Source organism: Astyanax mexicanus, chromosome 11, assembly GCF_023375975.1.
Source record: "Astyanax mexicanus isolate ESR-SI-001 chromosome 11, AstMex3_surface, whole genome shotgun sequence".
NCBI lineage: Eukaryota > Metazoa > Chordata > Actinopteri > Characiformes > Acestrorhamphidae > Astyanax > Astyanax mexicanus.
This window is the reverse complement of record NC_064418.1, coordinates 30,746,533-30,771,481: the sequence shown is the minus strand read 5'-3', so window position 1 is coordinate 30,771,481 and position 24,949 is coordinate 30,746,533. Positions and strand designations below refer to the sequence as shown.

Sequence of the window (24,949 nt, the reverse complement as noted above, 5' to 3'; positions counted from 1 at the left end):
TGGGGAGGTAGCTGAGAAGATATTCAGGCTAAGGCAGCAAGTGAACTCCTTGGTGATCAGAATGCAAAGATGTACTGGCAGCTAGCCACTCTTTGTCTCTGCAGGATAGGATTGCTGCATCTTTCTCTCTCCCCTGTTTGCAGCAGGGTGTAGCAGTGTTGATTCATGTTAATAGTAAAATAATAATCGTTTACCTGTATGGATTCATCATCAGTTTTTTTTTATTATTATTTCTTTATTTTAATGACCATCAAATGTCATTAAATCAGCATAGTACCATTTAACATTTTGCATTAATACATGCTATTTTTTCTTCTGTGGATATTGGAGCAACCACAAATCAAGAGATTTGGAATGGTATAGAAATAGAAAACCGCTTAATTTAATTTCACTAGTCGATATATAAATATCCATTTCCGCATGTCAGGCCTGCAATGCATTACAAAAAAATAACGCTTTGTATTGTTGCCATTTATTTTCGCAACATTTTTTGCCACCAAAAATACAAAGCAACCAAAGCATGTTTTAGATGTTTTGTCCTATAATTTGAGACTAAAAGTATGGATTCGTCATTGTTTTTCGTTTTAAAATTCTCCACACATGTTTTGTTGGAGACCGGGCTGGACCCTCATTTTTCCACAACCATGACTTTGTGAAGTGTGTGGTTTTACATTGTCTTGTTTTAAAAAAAAAAAAAACAGTGAACATCCCTGAAAATCACTTTTCTGCATTAATGCTTAATTACAGAAGTCTACTGACACAAACCCACACCATGACAGACCCTGGCATTTGGACTTGTTTCTCATACCAGTCTGGATGGTCTTTTTTGTTTTATTTTTGGTATATAGGGCATGGCGTACATTTCTTCCAAAAAAAAAGAAATACTGACTCTTCTAATGGGTCATGGAGATGATTACAATCATCTGTTCACATGACCTGTTTGAAATCACAATTAATCCCCCTTCACTTAATTACTAGCTCTATATTTTCCCATTCCAACATGTGTTTTTTCTTTGATTTTACCAAATTGAAACCTCTGAAATATAATCAAGAGGAAGATGGATGATCACAAGCCATCAAACCAAGCTGAAATGCTTGGATTTTTGCACCAGGAGTAAATGCATAAAGTTATCAAAAAGCAGTGTGTAAGACTGGTGGAGGAGAACATGCCAAAAGACATGAAAACTGTGTTAAAAACCAGGGTTATACCATTAAATATTGATTTCTTAACTCGTAAAACTTTAAGAATATGAACTTGTTTTCTTTGCATTATTTGAGGTCTGAAAGCTCTGCATCTTTTTTGTTATTTCTGCCAATTCTCATTTTCTGCTAATAAATGCTCTAAATTACAGTATTTTTATTTGGAATTTGGGAGAAATGTTGTCTGTAGTTTATAGAATAAAACAACATTGTTCATTTAACTCAAACATTTACCTATAAATAGCAAAATCAGAGACTGTAGTGGTCTAAAAAAATGTCAGAGCTTTATATAAATACACAGATTAAATAAGGTTGACTAGACTAATTAAAAATATCCTGGATTCATACTGTCTGCATTTAAAAAAGAGTTAACGTAATGGTAAATTCTTTTTCATCATGTCCCTTTTTTCTAATTGGGGGATTGTAGCTAGTTTGGTTGGCATCCTTTAAGTAGGAAAATGTTCTACTGTGCATTTTCTTTGCCGTGTTATTGCCTTGTCAGAGGCTTATAAACAGAATTTCTCAAAGTCTCAAGGTGCTAACACTTTCATTATATATTTTTTTTCTTCGGCCTGCAAGTTACATAAAGCTTTTCGTTTAGTTTCTGTTTTAACTAGTACAGATGTACAGTCTCTCTGGGGTTGGAAGGTTCTAGCCAGATCAGTTAAGTAAAGCTGTAAATGCAGCTGCTGCTTAGAGGAATTTGCTGATTTTTCTCATGGTCTTAAATGTACAAGATGAAAAATGTGTGTCAAGTCCTTTTGTAATCTGATCTGTCCTGTAGACCCCTGAAAAGAAGCACTGTGAATCATCCAGAGGAAGAAAGAGGAAAGCTGAGATTCAGTCAGAGAGTAGCCAAGGTAAATCTTTTTTTCTTTTTCTTTCTCTCGCCTACCTTTTTTTCTTTTTATTCTTTTCCAGCACTTGGAGATTCTTTTACATATTCATAGCTTCACTGCTCAGCTCACTACTTTTTTCTTGTTTTTTTTTCCTTCCTCAGGGAAATCTATCGTCCGGGGAACCAAAATTAGTGACTATTTTGATGTAAGTCTTGAATTCATCACACGTTGATTGGTAGTGAATATCATGTGAAAATGAGGTGATTGTGTCGGTTGATGTGCACACTGGAACTGATTACAAAATCAGCTGGTTTGTCTGTCTTGTTTGTAAATGCTCCTGGAAATGTAATGAAGCAGTGTGTTGCACTGCAGGCAAATACCATTAAGAAAGGTGATGTTAAAAATAACCAAGTTCTCTCTCTCTTTCTCCCTCTCGCTTTTTTTTTTTATCTCCCTTTGTCCCCCTATCCCTCTCCCTTTTGCTCTAGATACAGGGTGGTAATGGGTCCAGTCCTGTTCGAGGCTTACCACCAGTCATTCGTTCTCCGCAGAACTCACATTCCCACTCTGCACCTGCATCTAGTGTACGTTTCATAGAGCTAACACAAACACACTGTCAGCTTCTGCAGTTTTTCCATTTTTTGACAGTCTATTCTATTTATTTTTTTTTCTTCCTCTCTGCAGGTCAGGCAGAACAGTTCATCACCCACCAGTCTATCTTTTGGGGACCATGTGATGCACCCTAAACAGTTAGCAGTAAAGAGCATCCAGGTCAGACACGTCTACAGCATATATATATATATATATATATATATATATATATATATATATATATATATATATATATATATATATATATATATATATATATATATATATATTGTTTTTAAGGTTTGTTTGAATGTTTAATCGCGTGTGTGTGTGTGTGTGTGTGTGTTGTTTCCCTACTCCTAGACTGATCTGACTGTGCTGAAGCTGGCCGCTCTGGAAAGCAATAAAAACCTGGACCTGGAGAAGAAAGAAGGCAGGATAGATGACTTGTTACGGGTGCGAAGCAGCATTGTTATGCTTTTTGTTACGTGGCCATCTTAGCTAGCATGTGGTGCATCTGTCTAATGGCAAGCTCAGACTACACATCATTTTTGACCCTCAAGATGTTCACTATGTCAGATTAAGCAGTTATTTTCATTTTGTGTCGTTCTCGGGGGACTGGCAACATTACAAGTAGTCACCGAACAATCCTCGCGTGAGTTTGTAGGTCATCACGGGGAAGAAGCATAGAATCTGAGAAGCCCTTTGCGTAATGGTAGTGCTTTTGTGCTCAGAAAAACTAAAAAAAAAAGGGGGGGGAAAGCGACTGTGGGCTCCTGGGTTCCTGGGTGACCCAAATGGACATTAGATGCTTCGTGTACTCCAAAGAGAACTGGTAAAGATAAAGCTACTTAGGTTTCAGTGCCTGTAAACAGAACATTTCATGGATTAAGTAGATTATTAGATGATTTTTCTTTTTCTCTGATCCAGTGAACTGCAGGAGCACCACCCCGCTTTCTTTTCCCATGTTTACATCTGTGCGCCACAGAACGCTCTGACTTCCTATTGGTCAGAATCAGGGAGCAGGTCGCAGAGCAGCATGTCAAACTAGGCGATAAAATAAAATAAAATTCTAACATGCTAGTCTTTCAGTCGGACGCTCCGACGACGTCGCTCACGTAAAATAACTGCTCTTTGACTGTGTCACACTACACGGACCATTGTCGCTCACGACACCTGAAATTCGGATCTGACGCACGCAAATTGTCGGTGCTAACAAAATCGGGTCAAAATCTGGCTAAAATCGTGTAGTCTGATCCAGACATTAGGCAGAAATTGTAAAAGTTTAAAAGTGTGGTCAAATTAGATGCTGGATCTTTCTACAAAAGAGCATAAAGTTCTTCCTCCGCTGCTCCTGGAGCGTAAATTTGGGTAGTGAAAGATCAATGCCTTCACAATGTACTTGGAGATATTTGGCATTATTGGACTGAGAGGAGCTGGATTGTCTCTTCGACAATTTGCCTCCATCTAGAATGTTAGTCACTTTTGGTTGCTGTGGTGTTGTGAACAAGAAGAACTAGCCTGCTATAGACTGGAACCAGTTCATTTTAGTGATAAATACAGGTTCTTTTTAGGATCTGATGCTGTTAGGTTTGAATATAGATATATTGGGGTAAATGCTTAAATCCTGCCTTTTTTGCTGTGGATGAACACATTGCTTTAACTGGTGGTTCAGTGATCTACGGAGCATCAAATACAACATATACATATACATACATACTTGCATACATACATACAATAGTCAGTAACCCTTAGTAGTAATACAATGTGTACATGACATTCCGCAAGTTATACTTGGCATGCTCAGCCACCAAATTTTGGACTAGCTGGGATGCCAGCTGGGGGTGGGTGATATGGCCCTAAAATATCACAATGTTTCATGGTATTTACGCGATGATTATACTCTTGGCGACATGACAAATCACTAAATTAAAAAATTATTTCAAGAATACAATACTGTACTATACTAATAATGCACTCCATATATTTCCATATATCCAGAACTGAAGTAAAATAAATGATACTGGACAGATATAATCTGTCTCTAGTAGATATATAATGGGAAATGAGAACAGTGTGAATTTTTCTTTTTCTTAAAACAGCAAAAAAGTAGTACCCTGATGTGATAATTAGGGTGGGTGATATGGCACAATATTTCAGGGTGTAATATCATTCAAGATATTTAAAAATGAAATGTAATATCTGTTGGTAAACGCACCTTTAGGATGTAATTTAGAACATTTATGCAACCGTATTTCCTTTTGTATCCAGGTTAGATGTGGCCCAACTAGACAGTCCTTTCATTAGTACAGTTTTCCCCAGTAAACATATTTTTCACTGTAATAGTTTTATCACTTTATTATTATTATTATTATTACTTTATTATTACATATTATTGCATCCACATACATAAAAATTCATTCCATTACGACAACTCCTTATTGGTTTGTTATTTTCTTGTGTCAGGAAGTTTCTGAGAAGGAGTGAAGTTTTATAGACACCACTCTGGCTAATGGATATGTTTTTATTTATTTCTTTATATTTCCCTTTCGCAATAGGCAAACTGTGATCTCAGGAGACAAATAGACGAACAACAGAAACTACTTGAAAAGTATAAGGAGCGCTTAAATAAGTGCATCACCATGAGCAAGAAACTTCTCATTGAAAAGGTGAGATATAACAAAATGTGTTTTTTTTTTTTTTTTTTTTTTTTTTTTTTTTTCTCCTTGTAGGAATGAAACTGTCCACCCTGTCTATTCTCAGCATTTTAAGATGATTTGCATGTACAATCCCTTTGACATAAAGACACAGATCTGTAGTCACTCCTGTTTTTTTCCAGCCACTTAAAAGCTGTTTCTTATGCTGTTGTGTATTTCTGATATCAGAGCACCCAGGAGAAGCAGGCATGTCGGGAGAAGAGCATGCAGGACCGGCTGCGTTTAGGACAGTTCGCCACTGTTAGACATGGGGCCTCCTTTACTGAGCAATGGACAGATGGGTATGCCTTTCAGAACCTTATCAAGTAAGTGTTTTTGTTTTTGTGCTCTACAGCAAGCTGTCAATCATTCTGCATGATGCATCAACGATGCAAAACGAACAAAATTTGAAGTAAATAAAAACTAATTAAAAGAAAAAGCTATAACTAAGCTAAAACTTACAAAATTATACCGTAATTATAGATAGAATACACTTCGTTTTTGTGTTTCTCAATTTATCTGTAAGCGTTTTTTTTTTTAGTTCAGTTTTCAGATTTTTCTGATGCACTGCACTGATATGGTAAAAATATATACCTGTATCCAGTGCTGGGCAGTCCAAATCTTAATTTAATTTGCAGTTAAAAATTTTGGTGGACAGTTGGTTGTTCAAAAGTAGCTGGATTTTTTTTTTTAATGGTTTCTTTTATTGAGTTTTTATTACACAATACTTTGACCTTTTTGAATCCTGAATCTTACAAATAGCACAATGTATGTAAACTTAAACTATGCAATAAAAAATAAAATTAAATATAAAAATGTCAAATATAATTAAACTATAATGAAAATAAACAAAACTATTATAACCTTGCTTTCTACTAATGCTCACAGTATATCAAAACAAGGGCTAAAGTAGATGTGCAGGGACCACAAACACAAAAGACAAACATTAACAAAAGCGCTATATAAATAAAATGTATTATTATTATTATTATTAAAAGACAATAAAAAAAACAAATCAAATGTGCATTTACACACTTAAATTTGTTTTTAAATAATGATTAAAGGTAGATCAAATTCAGTTTTTTGGGAAAACTGTATTGATTGGCAAACACAGCATCTATTTTTAGTAAATAAGTTACTCACTTATACTGCTGTTTTGTTGCATACAAATTAGAACAGTGGGATAATTTGTTTGTGTGCATTTTATACTAGGACAGTTTCAAGAAAACAAGAAAAAGGAAAAAACAAGTAAATTATCCTCTTGCTTATGGTCATCACAATACAGCTCTGGAAAAAGCATTTATTTGCAGAAAATGAAAAATGGCTGAAATAACAAACACGATGCACAGTTTTCAGACCTCATATAATGCAAGTTCAGAAATCAATATTTGATGGAATAACCCTGGTTTTAATCACAGCATCTTGGCATGTTCTCTTCCACCAGTCTTACACACTGCTTTTGGATAAATGTATGCCACTCCTGGTGCAAAAAGTCAAGCAGTTCAGATTGGTTTGATGGCTTGTGATATACTTCTTCCTCTTGATTATATTTCAGAGGTTTTCAATTTGGTAAAATGCATATGCATATCATATCATGTTCTTTCCCAATACACAGCCCTAGTGCGCAAGAGTACCATGCCCATAGTAATGGATTAATATTTTTTTTATTTATATTTTAATGGAAAGCAATAACAGAGATTGACTCAGTGCTTCAATATGTATGGCTTGTGTGGTTTTTCATGTGTTACTTGTTTGTGTCTGGCAGGCAGCAGGAGTCTATAAACCAGCAAAGGGAGGACATAGAGAGACAAAGGAAGCTGTTAGCCAAGAGGAAACCCCCTTCAGCAAGTAACTCCCAAACCCCCAATGCCAATTCTGAGCCAAAGCAGCGCAAGACCAAGGCCGTCAACGGGGCTGAGAACGACCCCTTCCTCAAACCCAGCCTACCTCAGCTGTGAGTACTCTCACTCCTACTAGTGTAGATCCAGGTGTTTCTGCTGCAGTACAGGATTTTTTGTCTTTTATTATTTTTTATTATTATTCATGAGTCTGGATCATGTGGAAACTTGTTTTACATTCATTACAAATGAAGCATTTTGATTTAGTCATTTGTGCTCTTGTAACAATCAGATCATTTCTCTCTCTCTTTATGTGCAGATTAACTTTAGCTGAGTATCACGAGCAGGAGGAGATCTTTAAGCTACGTCTTGGTCATCTGAAGAAGGTCAGTTTTATGACTGACTGTCCTCTGCCTGTGACTGATCACTAATACTTGATGTCAGACTGTTGAGCTGAATGGAGAAGTGTACTCTGATGTTTTTCCTTGTGGTCAGTGCTGAGTGCGCTCTGTGTGTTGCTGAATGATTGATGGTGTTTGTGGTTGTGCTGTAGGAGGAGGCCGAGATCCAGGCCGAGTTGGAGCGTTTGGAGAGAGTGAGGAACCTTCACATTCGTGAGCTGAAGAGAATAAACAACGAGGACAGCTCTCAGTGAGTACCGTCTCCATGGCGACATAGAGCCGCCTTTCATAGCTGCGTCATTATTTATGCTTTTCAGGGTGCTGCCTGTCATTGCACTTTTTGTTCTGTATAAAATCAGCACTACATTAAAGACATGCGCAACACTTCTGAGGATGGTAAAAAAAAAAAAAGGCAAGCTGTGACCTTTACATTCATAGCACTGCTGTTCAGTGTTTGGAGTTTTGAACAGTTTGAGCTTTATGTTGCGTAAACTGGCGGAACTATACATTCACTGTTCTGCAATACCGACGCCTACAAGCTTTTAGCTTTCATATCAAACATGATCAGTTTTTAAGAAAATGCATTTGTTTCTAATATGACTCACGCAATGTTTTATTAATCTCTGTTAATTAATTGATTGTTGTGGTAGAGCATCCCTTAGTATCAGTGGATGATTAGTTGATAAAACAGAGCATTCTAGGCATCTAATTATATTCTCATTATACTCATCTCATAGCATTGTATTAATGTGGTTGTGTTCATTTGTGTTCATTTGTACCAAGCCTCATTACTAGGGGTGGGAATTTCCATTACGATTCAGAGGTTTGCGATGTGATTATAAAACGATTATTGATGTATTTTGATGTATCCTTTTCTTCTCTACATGATTAATTCTTTTTATCATTGCATGACTGCTTGGTACTTTTAAAGTAAAGTGTCTGTAATAGTTCATAATGATCCTGCTGTTCAATAGGCTTTTATTAAGTTGAAGTTAATAAAAATAGTGTCATAATTATTTCAATTAATCAAATAATTAATACAAACAACTAGGACAACTATATTGTTATGGCTGACCAGTGTAGTGCGTGTGCGTGTGTGTGCATGTATACAAAGCTAGAATTATTGTTGGCTGATCTGTGTTTGATCTGCGAGAGTGAGTTGTTATAAATGCGAGAAAAAAAATGTACATCCAAATCTGTACTGTATTTTTCAGACTATAAGGTGCACATAAAATCATTTAATTTTAAGAATTACAGCTTCCCCATTAGAAGGGAAACATGGAGACACCCTTGCTCACTTCGATGTAGACATTCTTACTAGTGACGCTTAATGCACCGTATAATCTGGTGTGCCTTATTTATTAAAATAGACCAGAAAATAGACGTTTATTGATAGTGGCTCTTATAATCTGGTATGCCTTATAGTCTGAAAAATTTAGTAATCTAGGATGCATCAAAAAGATTCTGTGATGGATATACATCAGCAGGGTTCCTGCTTGTCCTGGAAAAAATATAATATTTTGATATTTATAAAATTGCTAGGATTGTTTTAAAAATATTACTGACATCCTCTAAGTTTTGAGCCTTTGAACCACTGAAATAGGATTTTAGGTACTAGGTACAGACTTTTTTTTGCACTAACAGCAATTGGTAATTCGTTTAAATTTGAAAAATAAAACTGATTCTCCATAAAATTGAGCATTTCTTATAGTGTGAGTTTGATGGTTTTAAAACTGAGCAAAATTACTGCTGTTAAGAATTCTAATGTTCTAATGTTAATGCTACCTGTAGGAGGAGCCTAAGATCTATGCTAATGTTTCTAGTATTTGACACCTATGGATCTAATGACTTCTCTTATTGATATATAATTTAGCCAAGCATAGACAAAAGCAGGATTCCAACATTTGAATTTGATATGAAAACTTAACTGCATAATACTAGGTAAATGATTTCTATCTTTATCTCTAATTATTAACATACCTGTACCTTTGTGGTGATTTGCCCCCCCCCCCCCCCCTCTCTCTCTCTCTCTCTCTCTCTCTCTCTCTCTCTCTCTCTCTCTCTCTCTCTCTCTCTCTCTCTCTCTCTCTCTCTCTCTCTCTCTCTGCTTTTCGCTCATTATTATGAATGGGCAGCTGATACCCTATGACTTATCTCATATTTATCTCCCATCCTTTAGGTTCAAAGACCACCCAACTCTAAATGAGCGATACCTGCTGTTACATCTGCTGGGAAGAGGAGGTTTCAGTGAAGTTTACAAGGTATGCTTATGTCTGAGTCTGCACGCTAAGTCTAAGAGCTAATGTTTTGAGAATGACATTTGGAATATTAAAAGGATTTTTTTTTATTTAATTATTTATTTATTTTTTAGGCTTTTGACCTTATTGAACAGCGGTATGCTGCTGTGAAAATCCATCAGCTCAACAAAAACTGGAGGGAGGAGAAGAAGGAGAATTACCACAAGTATGTTTAAATGACACACCCACCCATGTCTGTGTTAAGCCCTCACAGTGGCTGTACCTGCATGAAGTGTCTGTGAATAATGTGTAATTTCTGTAAACTGCTTACTGATAAAAGAATAAATTGTATTAATTAGTGTTTGGGCTGTCAGGGTTTCCCAAGCCCAGCCGCGGCACAGGCACCGGAACATAATTGCTGTTGAATTTTTGATTGCTTGATTCAGGTAGCATGTTAGGATGAGAATGTAGACTAGCTTGGATGATTGAAACAGTCTGTTTGATGGCCAGAGGGTAGAGGAATTGGGGGTTGAGGTAGGTCAGGTTTCTGAAGCGGTGTGGTTTTTGTGGGTTCGGGCATTGATATGTATAATAAGGTATTTCCAGTCTGATTGGTATTCTGTTCTGTGCTGTAAATGTCTGGAAATCCAGCCAGTTTCACCTGAGGCTGTCTGTCTGCCTGCCTGCCAGCCTGGGGCTCACCTCTGTTGCCCATGGTAACCTCTCTCACCCCCTCCATATCTCTCTTTCTCTCTCCCCCATATGCAGACATGCCTGTAGAGAGTACAGAATACACAAGCAGCTGGATCATCCACGAATAGTCAAACTTTATGACTATTTTTCACTGGACACAGACACGTAAGTGTAAAACCTTTTTATTAACGTAATTTTCTTTACACAGATTTCTTTACAAAATCTTTCTTTAATGAGCTATGTATGCAGATTCCACCATGCTAGCTAGATCCCAAAACTGCTGTAACAGCATTGCAATCCTAAGATTATTATTAGTCATCTGTGAGTAATCATTAATCAATGTAAATGAAAGTTTTAAATTGCTTTTTTTTTATTTTAACATAATGTTAACTAAGCCCAAGTGAACGTCTTCTATTTTTCTGCTAGTAGCATTAGGGGGTTTTGGCTGAAGTGTTCTTCAGCTCTATGATGCGTTTGAGAAACTGGGTCAAGAGCTACATCCATATGACTAAGATTTATTAATAGATGAAAAGTTCTGCTTAGGTTTTGCCCTCTTACATATGGGAGTCTCTACAATATGCTAAAGTAAAATTCTAAGCTATAACAAATTATCTATAAATGGATGAATGTGATCTAGTTTATTACATTTATTCACTGCATTCACAATATAGTGTTTAATTTACTCTAATGATCTTGTTTGTCATTTCTCTGTAGGTTTTGTACAGTTCTGGAATACTGTGAAGGCAATGATTTGGATTTCTACTTGAAACAGCACAAGCTGATGTCCGAGAAAGAGGCTCGTTCAATTGTTATGCAGATCGTTAATGCACTAAGATACCTGAATGAGATCAAGCCACCCATCATACACTATGACCTTAAACCAGGTATCAGACGTGCAACACACAGAGTTCATTTATATGCACTTCATAATCCAGTTGCTTGCGAAATCAAGTTTGTTAGTAATCTGATCAATGCTTAACGTGAACTTGGGTAAAAAGATAATGATGCAAATGGTAAAACTGTGTATTGTTTGCATGAGGAGCTCAGTTGTTGGGTGTTTGCTTTGCAAGCAGCCAGTAAACTCACAGAATTACCATGTTTAATTTTTATTTTCTTATAACACAAAAAGTCAAAATATGAACATATCAGATAAAAGATGAAAATGAATTAAATCTCTTGTTTCTGATGCTGTGGTCTGTTTTCATGCATGTTCAGACTGAACAATATAAGAATACTCTGGTTAAGAGTTCATACAGACTGAGGAATATGCTGAAATCCAGCTCTTTCTTTAAGATTTAGCAGATCCAATGTATGGTCAGGTCGCACTCATATAGTCTGTGATTTAGATATCTGTTTTCTAATGCTATATTATTTTCATATAAATCTATGACGTGATGATCACAATAAAGCTAAGTAACAATTCAAACTGTGTTTTAAATAAAAACTGCACAAGTTAGAATGGTAAAATCACACAGCTCTGGAGCTCATACACACTTCTGTGCTGTGTGTAGCTGTTCTTAATAAACATTGTTCTTAAATATTAGGTCTATACTTCTTCAGTGTTGCAATGTTAATTAACATCAATCTGAACAGATTTCGCTCATTTCAAGGCCCGAAACTGTTTTATCGCTGTACTTACTCAAAAATGTGTGGTTTAAATCATAAAGATAGTTTATGGAGCCGGTCTAGTTGGGCTCAGGCGAAATGAACTCGGGTCAGGTCGCACTTTTTCGGCCCAATCTAAGCTCTAATGTACAAGCATTCACTGTTTCATGAAAATGTATGAATTACATACCAAATTTATATTAGAAAATGTTTGACTCTGTTCTATATCAATGTCTTTAGGGAATATTTTGCTAGTGGATGGAACGGCCTGTGGAGAAATAAAGATCACTGATTTTGGTTTGTCTAAAATCATGGATGATGACAACTATGGAGTAGATGGAATGGACTTGACATCACAAGGAGCTGGCACTTACTGGTAAAATCACACTGTTTTCTAGCACAGATACTTAGACCCGTATTTTGCACATCTTTAGCTGCAAATCTGGTCTTTGTCTAAGGTTTTTTTTTTGTGTGTGTTTTTTTTTTTTTTTTTAAGGTACTTACCTCCCGAGTGTTTTGTTGTGGGTAAGGAACCTCCAAAGATCTCCAACAAAGTAGATGTCTGGTCTGTAGGAGTCATCTTTTTCCAGTGCCTCTATGGAAGGAAGGTAAATATGTTACGGTGTTAATATGACATTTTGAATAATCTCCGACATAAAACACGTCAGAATAAGAGCATTAATCATGACTATCCTTATTCTTCTTTGCTAAGATATAAAGGTTTTTTAAAAAAAAGTAAATGTTGTGCTCTTTCAGCCATTTGGCCATAACCAGTCACAGCAGGATATCCTGCAGGAGAACACTATTCTCAAAGCCACTGAGGTGCAGTTCCCCGTCAAGCCCGTGGCAAGCAATGAAGCCAAGGTCAGTGTGACTTTCTTTCTCTATTTTTGTGGTTTTATTTTTCTGGATAGTTTAATGTTTAAAATTTTTGAGTGTTTTTTGGGGGTGTGGGTCTCTTCTTTCCAATAGTATGACAAGGATGCCCTCTAGTGTTGTGAAGACAGAACAGGATGATAGGACATGCTATTTGTATGTGTAAACCATTACACAGCATTATTGTCAATAGAAATAAGCATGTGTCATTTAAATAGGTAATTTTTAATAGGTTGGTTTATATAGATATTTTATGGCTTTTGCTTATTTAAAAAAAAGTATTTGCTTAACAAGCAAAAAAAATACTCTGTTTAAAAATGTTAAATTATGATGTACATGTTTTGCTTGAAAATATAAAATGTACGGTGCGTGCAGTGGAAAATGTAAAATTGTTATTTAAAAAGGCTTCTATTTCTGATATGAATTTTGTAACGTATTTTTTTTGTAAGAAGTGAATTAGTACCAGCTTTTCATAAAGCAACTTAAAGTAACAATTAAAACCTCTTAGATTTGCTATTTTCATTTACTGTTTTAATCAGTGATATATTTTTGGCTCAATGTCACTGACTGAAAATGCAAGCGTCAAACCACTGTTCAGAAAATCAATATCACTTTTTGAACTGTTTGAATTAAACATAATTTATCATGTTTTGGTCTGTTATATTAAGCTGTTCCCAATGCTCATCAAGTCCCAACCACCCTGATCTTAAATGGTGATTTGAAACTTTTGAACAGTGATTCAGTAATTTTGATCATTGACCAATTTGACTCTTAATGAAACAGTTCATATGAAAAGTGATCACTACTCTCTGTAGATGTTAATGTGCAGGTTACAACTTTTTAAAAACCGAAACCAGTAAGGTGTGTCATTCACAATACGAACCTCTTCTAACAAGTGATGTTTTTGGTTTTGCAGGCATTTATCCGACGATGTCTTGCCTACAGAAAGGAGGATAGGTTTGATGTGCATCAGTTGGGAAGCGACTCCTACCTACTGCCCCATATGAGACGCTCCAGTTCCTCAGGCAACCTGGCCTCAAGCCCCGCCTCTTCCAGTTTGATCTCCTACTGACAGCCTACACTGGTTTCCTGACTGACAGCACTGGTGGCCAATCTCTGCTCTCTCCTGCAGGAACTGGACAGAAGGAAAGCGAGGAAAAAATGAACACGTGAGTCCTCAGGTTGTGAACGTTGGGCATGACGATGGATCAGAGTTTGGCTTTTGGCAGTACCAAGTGTGGAGTTTGTGACCAACTGAAGTGTAAAGGAGAACGAATAAGGACTGGGACGAGAACACGTCATTGAAGTTTAATGGCCTTTTGAAGATTCTTTAGAGCACTGCTACTTCTAAGTACCTTGAAATGTGATTTTTTTTTTTTTTTTTTTTTTCGTCCGTTAATTTTTTTTTAATAATAAAAAATGGCAGTTGCCTTGGAAGGGATATGCAAAGACCTGGTAACCCACTGTATATGATAATTGGAGACCTTTGCCAAGCTGCCATGCTAAAATGGTTTGTTTGAACCTACACTGAGAGTAGGTCTATGGATTTCACTCAGCATTGATGTATTGGATTTTGGAGGAAAGTGTTAGCTCTTTTATTTGTACAATTAGCTCTGAGAATGTAATTCTAGCAAACGTTGTGACATGTAGTGTCACAATAGGGCCAGGCAGCATACTAATGTTGAATGCACAAAATAACCAAATGTAGACAAACAACAATGTACAGAATCCTATGCAGGATGAAAAAATTAAAGAAACCCTTCTAGAGAGTTAATGTATATTTGCTGTACAGAACCTTAATTTCAGATATTAAATTTCAGCAGATTCATTCTGTACAAAAGTTTAACGATTTCTGTTGCCCTTCTTTCTTGTAAATTTGGTTTCCTGGAGTGTTTGCTGCTTTGTTGTTGCTTTTTAAGAAAAAAAAACGAGAAAAAAAGAAAAAAAAAAGGCTGTATGAACTACTTTGGGTACAAATTGTACAGAATAAATGATAATAAACACCAGGAAATTATATTTTGCCTGACATGTATTTAATGGTATGTCGTGCAACACACACTTTCTCATACCAACAACACCAATGTTGTCTACCGCTCAGTCTGTTATTTGTTCATAACATAGTGATGGACTAACTAACTAGCTGCTTAAGACCAACCCTAGTGGCGAGGGTTGCCCAGACTGATACTGGCCAAATTCCTTATACAGTAAAGCTTTAATAAACAAAATGTAGAATTTACCGCCATGACAGATGCTGACTCTATAGCACCAGTGATACGTTTTTGGTTTTGATCCAAACATAAACTGAAACACTGTAAGTTCCTGTGAATTAGAGGAGTAAAACATTCTATACTCTGTGACTGCATATAACAAAACCTCTTGGGTGCCAGGAAAATGACCCATGTCTGACCTGATTCACTAGCTTACAGATGCTACTTACCGGAAAAAAATTAAAATGGGCACAGAGAGGAACAGAGATTACGTAAGATTAAGAAATGAAAAGAAAAGAAAAATTCAGTTTTTTAAACAATCTTGCATGGGACCCCCGATCGAGTGAGATTATCAATGGCCTTGTATGTCTTTAATTTCCTTACAATTGCTCCCAAGGTTGATTTATTCATAGCAACCTGCTTGCCTATTGTAGATTCGCTTGTTCCAGCCTGATGCAGGTTTACAACTTTCTTTCGGGTGTCTTTCGACAACTATTTGGTCTTAGTTGAGTCGATAGTTGAGTTTGGAGTCTGACAGTCTGAGGCTGTGGACAGGTGTCTCTTATATAGATAACGAGGTCAAACTGGATTTTTTTTTTTTTTTCATTTTTACACATAGTTGAAGAGCACCTATGATGAAAATTACAAACCTCTTTCATCTTTCTAAGTTGGAGAACTTGCACAATCAGTAGCTGACTAAATATTTTTTGCCCCACTGTAGCTTAGTCCAGGGGTGCACATCTTTGGTTCAGTTTGGTAGTTGGCATTTAAAAATAACGAGTTTCTTAAATTTTACCAAAATAAAAACCTCTGGGACATAATCAAGATAATATTTCCACCAAATATTAACTCCTAAACTCTTAAAATTTTATGAATATGAACTTTTCTTTGCATTATTTGAGGTCTAAAAGCTTTGCATCTTTATGGCATTGTACATACATGCAAATACATGCTCAAAATGACAATATATTTTATTTATGGAATTATATTTTATTTGGAATTTGGGAGTCAAAGAATCAAAGGAACATAGCACTGCAGACTTTAATGTTGTCCACACAATTAATTATATTTTATCTTAAGAACAGGTTTTAGAAACAAAATCTTTTCAAAACTCTGATAAACCATGTCTTATTAAACTGTTTGTAATAACTGAGAGGGAGTTCTTAGAGGTTCAGACATTCAAAAATGTGCAATTCTGCTGTTATAATGAGATCAGAATAACCTGTTTCTGCTGTTCTGCAGTGGTTTCTGTGCACTAATCTGACTAAACTGTAGATATGATTTGTAGCTAGGAAGCTAGCGTTAGCATTAGCTACTGTAGAAGACGGAAAACAGCCGAACACAACATTAGCATATAATTATAAAAAAGAGCAAACAAAAATACGGCTGACTGCAGAACAGTCTGAGCACAGGATATCTTCAGCACCTTAACACACAAAGGACCTCGCCGTTACATCACCTGTCACTGAACGGTAAAACTCAGAAACAAGTTTCCTCACTTACTGGTTAGGGGCCAGTCCTAAATCATGAAAATGAGTTAAGTGAAGGTAGCCGCCATTTTGGAAAGGTATTAAAATTGAATGTTGCTTTTTATTTTGGCTTCAGTCAAAATTAAATAGGCAATTATTTTAGGAAGGTGATAATATAGTTAACTAAGTTTAAATTAAAATTGGTATCTAATGTCATTTTCTAAGATTTTCAGCAATTTTGCTGTCTGACATTACAGGTTTAAAGAGAAGCAGACATATCAGAAACCGCAAATGACCACAGAGTTCTCATCTTCAAGTGTGCTGCAACCAGGTATCTTTACTTTAGTAATCTTGTGATGGTTTAAAATTTTAAAATGATCACTTGATCTTTACTCATATTTAATCTTAATTTTATTGTTATATTTAAATATCTTTATTGTTATTATTTAGAATTTGGGTCAAAAGGTTAGATAAAAGGTGGTTGGAAAATTTGCTACGCAATGGCAGTCAATTGTGTTTAATTTCTAAACTTTTTGTGTTTAATATATTTGGTAGCAGCATCTGTATTGCTTTGAAACTGTTCACACAGTGATAGATTGTTGTGTAGTGTAGTTGATAACACTGTCAATCCTGCTGGCCAAGTACACAATATATATTACAACAATAAGGGTCCTTCGGTAAGGCTCCTAACACTATGATCTCCTCACATGTAACATGATTCAGTTGTAACCAACTTTGGCTTCGGTTGAGTATTAATCAAAATTCATAAATATAAATAGTTTTTTTTCTGACATATGAGGTTATTCCTTTTCCTTAGATCATTTAAAGCAGCGATATGTCAGAAATGGCAATTTTTGCTCTTTGGCTCCCCCTACAGTCTAAGTCACGCCTTTACATGTATTAAATGCGTTTCTGGTTACCGGTAGTTAAACTAAAATGCTAGTTTATTTTATTTATTTATTCTTTTTTATATCTATTAAGCTGTTCTTATGATGGTTGCTGCCTTAAACTTTACAATTTTATATGCGTCCCAGACCACCTCCTGAATTAAGCTTGAGTAATTTGATTTGTATGTTTTAAATGTGTCTTAAGTGCTTTACTCATTTTTTTTTTTTTTTTTTTTTTTTTTAACTTTTTTTGCTTTTATCATGATATACTCAAGATGTATGAATTGACTAGGGAAAATGTGACAGTACAGTACACTGAAGGTTTTAACTGTTGTTTGGGTGTAAACATGGTTCAGGACACACTTTGCACATGCATTTTTGAACAAGTTGAGAGATCACTAAACCATCACTAAAAGTACAAAAAAAAAAAAAACATGTGGACTGACACAGTAAGTAATATTACTCATATTGTGGAGTTTGTGAGAGTGTCTGCCCACTTCACTGATGTTATGCTGCCTTCCAATAATTGTACACTATTTTTAAGTTACAAGTAGGATATCTAAACTGGAATATCCACAAGTTGTTTATTCAACTTTTCTATAGTTTATTAGCACTTCTGTCTGTTTGTGTCTCAGTAAATCAGTCGTACAAAATCATCCATGTTCAAATAGCACACAGCATTAGGCATCACAATGACTACTACAGGATCCCTAAGTATGTATTGAGTTGTTTTTTTGGGTAAGCTGCATTGTTTTAGCTGAGCAATACTTTAACAAGGGTTTAGACTACTCTCGCCACTTCTGCATGTCATGTATTCATTTACTGTTAAAGATGGTAATCAGTAGTGCAGAGTTCCCACACAGTGACCGCTCTCCGCTCAGTGCTAATTGCTTAATGACTCCTCTCTGAGAAGGATTTTACCACCAGTCTTTCAGCTTTAACAAGAGACCCCTAAAGACTCCCATGCTGTGGGTGAAATAAATTACATTTGAACACCAATAAATCTGTCTTTCCCTAGTAAAAGAGCTTCTGCTGCCAGGCAAGCCAAGCCCTGCTTGCATAATCAATAACTGTGGAAGTGGCTGTGCTGCGTTGAACACTGCTTTTCTGATAATGAATCTCATTTGACTGGACTAATTTGACACTAGTGAAGATGAAATGTTGGGAAATAAATAAGCAGTAAGTTTCTAGAAAGGCCTCAGAAGCTCACTTGCAGTAGGTCTAAATTTGCTGATTATCTTTTTTTATTGACTGATACAATAGATCATTTTGTGTGTGTGAGGATGAGAGACAAAGAGCGAGAAAAAGAGAGAGGGAGTGAGAGAGAGAGACACCCTGGCACTAATCCAAGCTGCCCTCGTCAATATCACCATCAGCATTTGATTAAAGGAGTCGTGCACAAAGCGGCTGTCAGTATTTATCAGGGGCCTAATGCAGCAGGCAGTCCCAGGATTGCAGAACACATCAGCACATCAGGCCTTCAGGGACTGGAGCCAGAGCTATATATCAACAGCCTCCATCCAGAGCAGGGAGAACACTGAGCTACAGCAAAGCACAGAGTGAGGGAGAGGGCTGTGGCCACATGAGGGTGCTGGAGTGACAGTTTAAAAAATTTAGGAGGGTATGGAGTCTTGAAAATGCCTTAATGTCAAAAACTGATCTCAGTACTCTTTTTAAAATAGTGGACTCAGCTCCTTAGATGCACTCATTGCTAACAAATGTTAAAATGAGCTTAAATAGTTTGCATTGTCTAGTTAGAAAAGCAAAATATGACACCCCCCAGATGGCAAAAATCACTACTACTTGCCGATTTGAATCTAGGTACAAATCTGGCCCAAATAATTGGCTCAAATCTAGGCTGAGTGTTGCAGGCGCCAGCAACCCCGGTTGCTGAGTATAATAAGGCAGTTGTCCCAAGCCACATGTGTCCATTCCTTGGTTTGCTGAGTATAAAATGGAAATTGGGCCACACCGTTTGGTCCACCCTTTTATTATAAACCACATTCGGCCTAATTCCATATGGCCCATGTCGAGTCTCAGCCGATGCTGCCACACGTAAGCCGAGCTTCAGCCCCAGCATAAGACTTTCTTTTACAGTACCGTCCACATTTACTGTCAATGCGGGTAAACATATAATGGTGGTGGTCCAGTGGTTAGATCCCTTGATAATTGATGAGGGATATGAGTTCGATATGCAGGTGCTGCAGCAATGGTTGCTCACCGCTCTGTGCACATCTGCTGACTATTTGTTGTAGTTGTTGTGTGTGTGTGTGTGTGTGTTTGTGCATGTTCACTCCATTCAAGTCTGGCTCTCTAGTACTTTATACATGTCTTACTTTCTGACTTGTAAAGTCTTGTCTTTAGTTCAATCCACACAATTTTTCTTCTTGTTGTCTTTGTATTCATTGACCTTTAAGTGATATTATTCTACTAGAAGATTTTAATCACAGTCCAGTTTGAGCTTCCTTGCTTAGTATCTGTTGGTACTTTATATAGTCCATGATTCTGTGTATCCAGGCAGGTTTTCAAAGGCCTGCAACACCAGGGATCCATCACAATACCTTACAGTGGGGATGAGGTTGTTTTTGCTTGACTGTCCACTCACTCACTCCATCCTCCTTCTTATTGTGCATAGGCTAGTGACACTGGCTTGATGGTGTGTGTGTGCTGGTACAAGTGAATCAGACCCAGCAGTGCTGCTGGAGTTTTTAAATGCTGTGTAAGAAGCTCATCTGTTGCTGCACAGTTTTTGTTGGTCATCCTCAAGTATGTACATGCACCCCCCCACACACACCCAAATACACACACATCCTCTCTATTTATTTTATGTTCATGGCTGTATTCACATTACTCACATATCTCAGTGAGTAATGTGTGTGCACTCAGACTGTCTAGGCTCAGACAGCAGGTATTTCTCAGTCTGCTGGCCATCTTGTGTGGACTAGAGAGAGAGAGAGAGAGGGATGGCAGAGGCAGGCTTATTATTCCCAAAGTCTGCTCTAGGTTTAATAATGCTTGTAATTGAAATTGATGCAGATTTCGAGGCTCTGCTAAGGCTGTGCAGCTAATGTAAATTAAGTGTGAGTTCTTTTGGCTGTGTGTCAGAGAGTTTTATAAATCTTGAACTGGAAATCACTCAGGCATTTCAAACAGAACTCTCCCTGGAACTACAAAGCCTGGGTGAGTAAAAGCCGACCGGGCAACTCAGTAATAATAGCCGTACTAAATGTATTTCATTGTGAATCTGCATAGTTCCACAATTACAAATATAATATTTTTAAAAACATCAGTGCCATTACGTTTTATGGTTGTGTGTGTAATGCCGTTGAACAGGATAATGCCTTTTAACGTAATAGCAGACAGAACACAGCCTGGCTCAGTCTGGCCTGTGTGGTCGGTGGACTGTGTCAGTGCCTCTGGCTTGGTGTAATAGTGGTATTAAAGGCTGGAACAGACTCTTCTGTTCACGCTGCCTCTCTTTGTTTTCATTATCTTTCAATTACCTCTGCAGGCCTGAGACACCTGCCTCCCAATTAAACTCCATAATTATACATCAATTTAATTAAGCTCCAACAATGTTATCACCGCTAATGTTTTACATGTTACCCATAACTAGCCACTTGCTTAGTGGGGGAAAACAGCTTCAGCTACATTAGAAGGCGAGTGTTTGTTTCTCATTTACAGAGAAGTCTTATAAACATACAGTACATCCAGTCAAACAGTCAGGAAAACAGGTATTTGGATAAAGATTTTTTTTTGTAATTCTATCACTTTTTACTGTCTTTGAAATAAAGCAAGTGTAGATGCTTAGTGTTTATTTTAAAGTCTTTAATAAACATATCGCATCACCATTTAGACACTACAGCCACGTGTTACAATCACATCTTGCTTGATTCATTTCAAATCTCTTGATGAAGCTTTTAAAAGAAAATTTTTTTGCTGCTACTCTCCATATACTTACATACTTACATATACTGACCAGACTACACTTTAGAGTAAAGCTGTATGTTCACTTAAAACCAGGATTGTGTGTCTGTTTAGAGGTGTGCTATTTTTTATCAAACTCAACAGTTTGTTATACTTTTTGAAATCCATATCCTGTTCAGGATACTTTTTGTAATTTGCTAATGTTTATATGCTGCACTAAATATCTGCAGTTTAGTATTTTGTTAGATTTTTGTTACATTGCATTATTTTTCTAATTTATTTGCCATAATGTCATTCATAATCAGCATTTTTGTAGGTTACTGTTTACTTACAATAGTCGAGTGTTTATAGCTTTTCCCAAATGTTTGAAACAGATACATTTATACTAATTAAAACTGTATAATTTATTTTGTTCCAGCAGTATATTCTTGAAATTTATAAAATATTCTTTATTAAGTGTTTTGTCATTTCACCAAGAATTTCAACATCACAAAAAAAAATCATCTTTCTGAAATATTGTGATGATAATTTAGGTTCATACATACAGAATATCTGTTCATACAGTCTGGCACATATGTATTTGCACAATGATGTATTTGCCCCTGTACTTCACCTTAATGGTTTTTAAATTAAGTAAGTGTTCATTTTAAAATGTTTAACAAAACATTGCAATAACATTTAGTAATTATCAGTCGTAACTATTTAATTTTAAATCCACTGATGTGGTTTACAAAAAAATAAAATCAAATTAAATTGTGCTGTACTGTACGAAGGGCTCATGTGCCTTAAAGTGCACACACAGCTCTACCCCAAATTACAGTCAATCAGGATTGTTTATCTGCCTTATCTGCTCAGAAAGGGCCTGAAAACAGTTTCACACACAAAAGACTGTTCTGCAAGTAATTTTGTAAGTTTAAAAAAAGGACATTAGATGATTCATAAATAATAGCAGAACTGCTCACAGTAGACTAATACTGTACTCTTCCCTTTCATAAAGCACGTCCTTTTTATATTATAAAGTGAAATCATAATCCAGCAAATTTAATAAACCTCGGTACATTAAAATATGTTCCAAAATATTGTAAGTGTTGAAGCCTTGCTACCACACACATACACACACACACTCTCTCTCTCTGTTCCTACATTAAAAATAAAATGCATTCAGCCTGAGAAAGGCCTGAAATTGGCTTCCCATAAGCTGCTACAGCGAGTCTGAAAGAGAGCAAGGTCTGATGACTTTTATGATAAATATCTTTAAAAGAGTGAATAATGAATGCAGCCTGTGGAGACTGTGGAGACTGTGAAAGCTCGGCGCCGTGATGATCACCCTGTAAAATTCTCTCTCTGGGCTATTAATTTGAGAAATGGGGAATGACAGTGGAGACAGAGGCGAGGCGAGGCTGGATTTGAGAAAAGATCAGGGCTTTTTAGAATAGGAAATAGTCTCCAGTGTCTGACCTGAAGCAAAATGGAGTTGCTGTCATTCACGGAGCAGGGCTGAGGAGACCAGGCCTGATGAAATCTGCCCTAAATTGGCTTCATTTTGTGTTGTGGGTGAGATTGATCCCATTCGATCAGTGAGTATCAGCGGCCACAGCTGCATTCCACCATCCCATTACTTCACGGCTGGCCTCACAGATAATCTGTGTTAAATGTGCTGTAACGTAGGAAATCCATGCTCAGTGATGGCTAATGATTGATGCTGGAATGGCTTTAGCTCTTTGTCTGTTCAGGAGAGTGATTTCCATCCAGATTTCTGTTCCTCTTGGGCGACCATCTGTAGAGGGGCTGTGTCCTCATGAGACCCCTGTGGTGAGACCCCTGTGGTCCTCTCCAAAGAAAATGTAAATGACAAATAATAATACAGTGAACTTAACACAGAGACCTGCACCTTTAAAAAAAATAAAAAAAAAACGAAGGCAAAATAAGATATATTCATAGGATTGCCATTATCAGGTACCTTTCAATTGATGATCCCATAAGGAATGATTTGTGCAAATAATATGCACAAAGGTTAAGAACCTTTGGACCTAATGTACTGTAGAGGTTCAGTACAAATGAAAGATTTTACAAGAGCAATATGTCCATGCTACCAGTCAATGAGGAGTTTGAGTGTATTTCCATTATGAAATGTGATGCACTGGTGCTCTAATGATTGAAATGAGCTGCATCATATGATACATAAAATTTTAACAAGAAACATAAATAAGTAGATACAGAACTTAATACTCTAGCTAACATATCATTGTTGATACACAGAAAAAATATTTTCCTCCATTTTCATTTTCCTCCATTCAGATTTTTGTATTTATGTTTTTAATTTTTGTTTGCCAGTTTTAAATGGTATTACTTGTGGAAAAAAGTATACTTATATTATGCTAAAATTGATCTGTACTTAAGTTATGTTAGTTTGGAAGCACTAATTAGTAAGTACTACTGGTTTATACTTGAAATTATAGAAGTTTGCACTAGATTTATACTGAGTATACTAGTCATATGTTATTGTTGGCACTATTTAATATAATTTAAGTGTATTTGTGTAAGCTGTGCAACGGAACATTAAAAACAAATTAAAAAAAATATGATTAAGGTATAAATTTAACAGAACATTCATTTTGAGGAGTGACATACATAAACTGTTAAAAAATATAACAAATTAAATTAAACTTTTTTGGTGTAGTTTAACACGTAACATTTATTCAGCACAGTTAGTATGACAAAATTAACGTTTTGCCATTAAAGTACAGTAAAGTATATTTTTATTTCAGAAATATAGGCTCCTATGAAAACATTTAGTAAAAGTATAGTTTTATCCGAACAAGAAGCACAGTTTTATAAATTAATACTAAGTATATATATAAATATATGTATTTACATTGTATTCCTTTGAAATATTGGAACTCTTTTTCTTTAAAATATAACATATAACGGAAATCAATGTAACAAGACATTTCCCAAGTAATTGTGGACCATTTTTGTTAAGCTGTACGTTGAGATTTTTCTTAGAAACCTCGAAAATGGAACTTAACGTGTTATTGAGGATTAAAACAGTAACATCTAAATTAAAGAAAGGCAAGTAACATTCAAACAAAAGAAAGCTTTATAAATTAGATCATGCCAATTCTATATTGATTGAATGTCTGAAATTCACAATTCTTCTAGCAGCTGAAAGACTCTGATTGGTGAGACCATATGAAGCTGCTACAGCGAGTCTGAAAGAGAGCAAGGTCTGATGACCTTTATAATAAATATCTTTAAAAGAGTTTTTGAGACCACAACAAGATTTTTTAACTAAAAAAAAAATTTAACAACGGTGCAAAAAAGTAAAACTTAACAAAAAACGAAGATATTTGACAGTATTTTTGATTGACGTCAATGGCATATTGGTGAACTTTTATATTGAGTGATTACCATCCAGATTTCCGTTCCTCATGGGCGACCATCTGTAGAGGGGCTGTGACCTCATGAGACCCCTGTGGTCCT

General features: G+C 36.2%; 1 protein-coding gene across 6 annotated transcripts in view; it reads left to right on the top strand.

Annotated features, from left to right (window-relative positions):
* tlk1a (tousled-like kinase 1a) overlaps positions 1-14,990 on the top strand; it is a 34,540-nt gene extending 19,550 nt beyond the window's left edge. For 5 of the 6 annotated variants that reach the window (XM_007253505.4, XM_022680354.2, XM_022680355.2 and 2 more), the window contains 18 exons: positions 1,985-2,060; positions 2,201-2,244; positions 2,528-2,623; positions 2,724-2,810; positions 2,994-3,086; positions 5,189-5,299; positions 5,516-5,652; positions 7,092-7,280; positions 7,484-7,550; positions 7,718-7,815; positions 9,745-9,826; positions 9,937-10,028; positions 10,571-10,660; positions 11,210-11,379; positions 12,341-12,476; positions 12,597-12,708; positions 12,857-12,964; positions 13,893-14,990. In XM_007253505.4, coding sequence (XP_007253567.3) covers positions 1,985-2,060; positions 2,201-2,244; positions 2,528-2,623; positions 2,724-2,810; positions 2,994-3,086; positions 5,189-5,299; positions 5,516-5,652; positions 7,092-7,280; positions 7,484-7,550; positions 7,718-7,815; positions 9,745-9,826; positions 9,937-10,028; positions 10,571-10,660; positions 11,210-11,379; positions 12,341-12,476; positions 12,597-12,708; positions 12,857-12,964; positions 13,893-14,048 — 1,944 coding nt within the window. In that variant the 3' untranslated portion in view covers positions 14,049-14,990. The remainder of the gene's footprint in view (positions 1-1,984; positions 2,061-2,200; positions 2,245-2,527; positions 2,624-2,723; positions 2,811-2,993; positions 3,087-5,188; positions 5,300-5,515; positions 5,653-7,091; positions 7,281-7,483; positions 7,551-7,717; positions 7,816-9,744; positions 9,827-9,936; positions 10,029-10,570; positions 10,661-11,209; positions 11,380-12,340; positions 12,477-12,596; positions 12,709-12,856; positions 12,965-13,892) is intronic. The other variant, XM_022680357.2, reaches the window with a different exon arrangement.
* Positions 14,991-24,949: the final 9,959 nt, after the last annotated feature.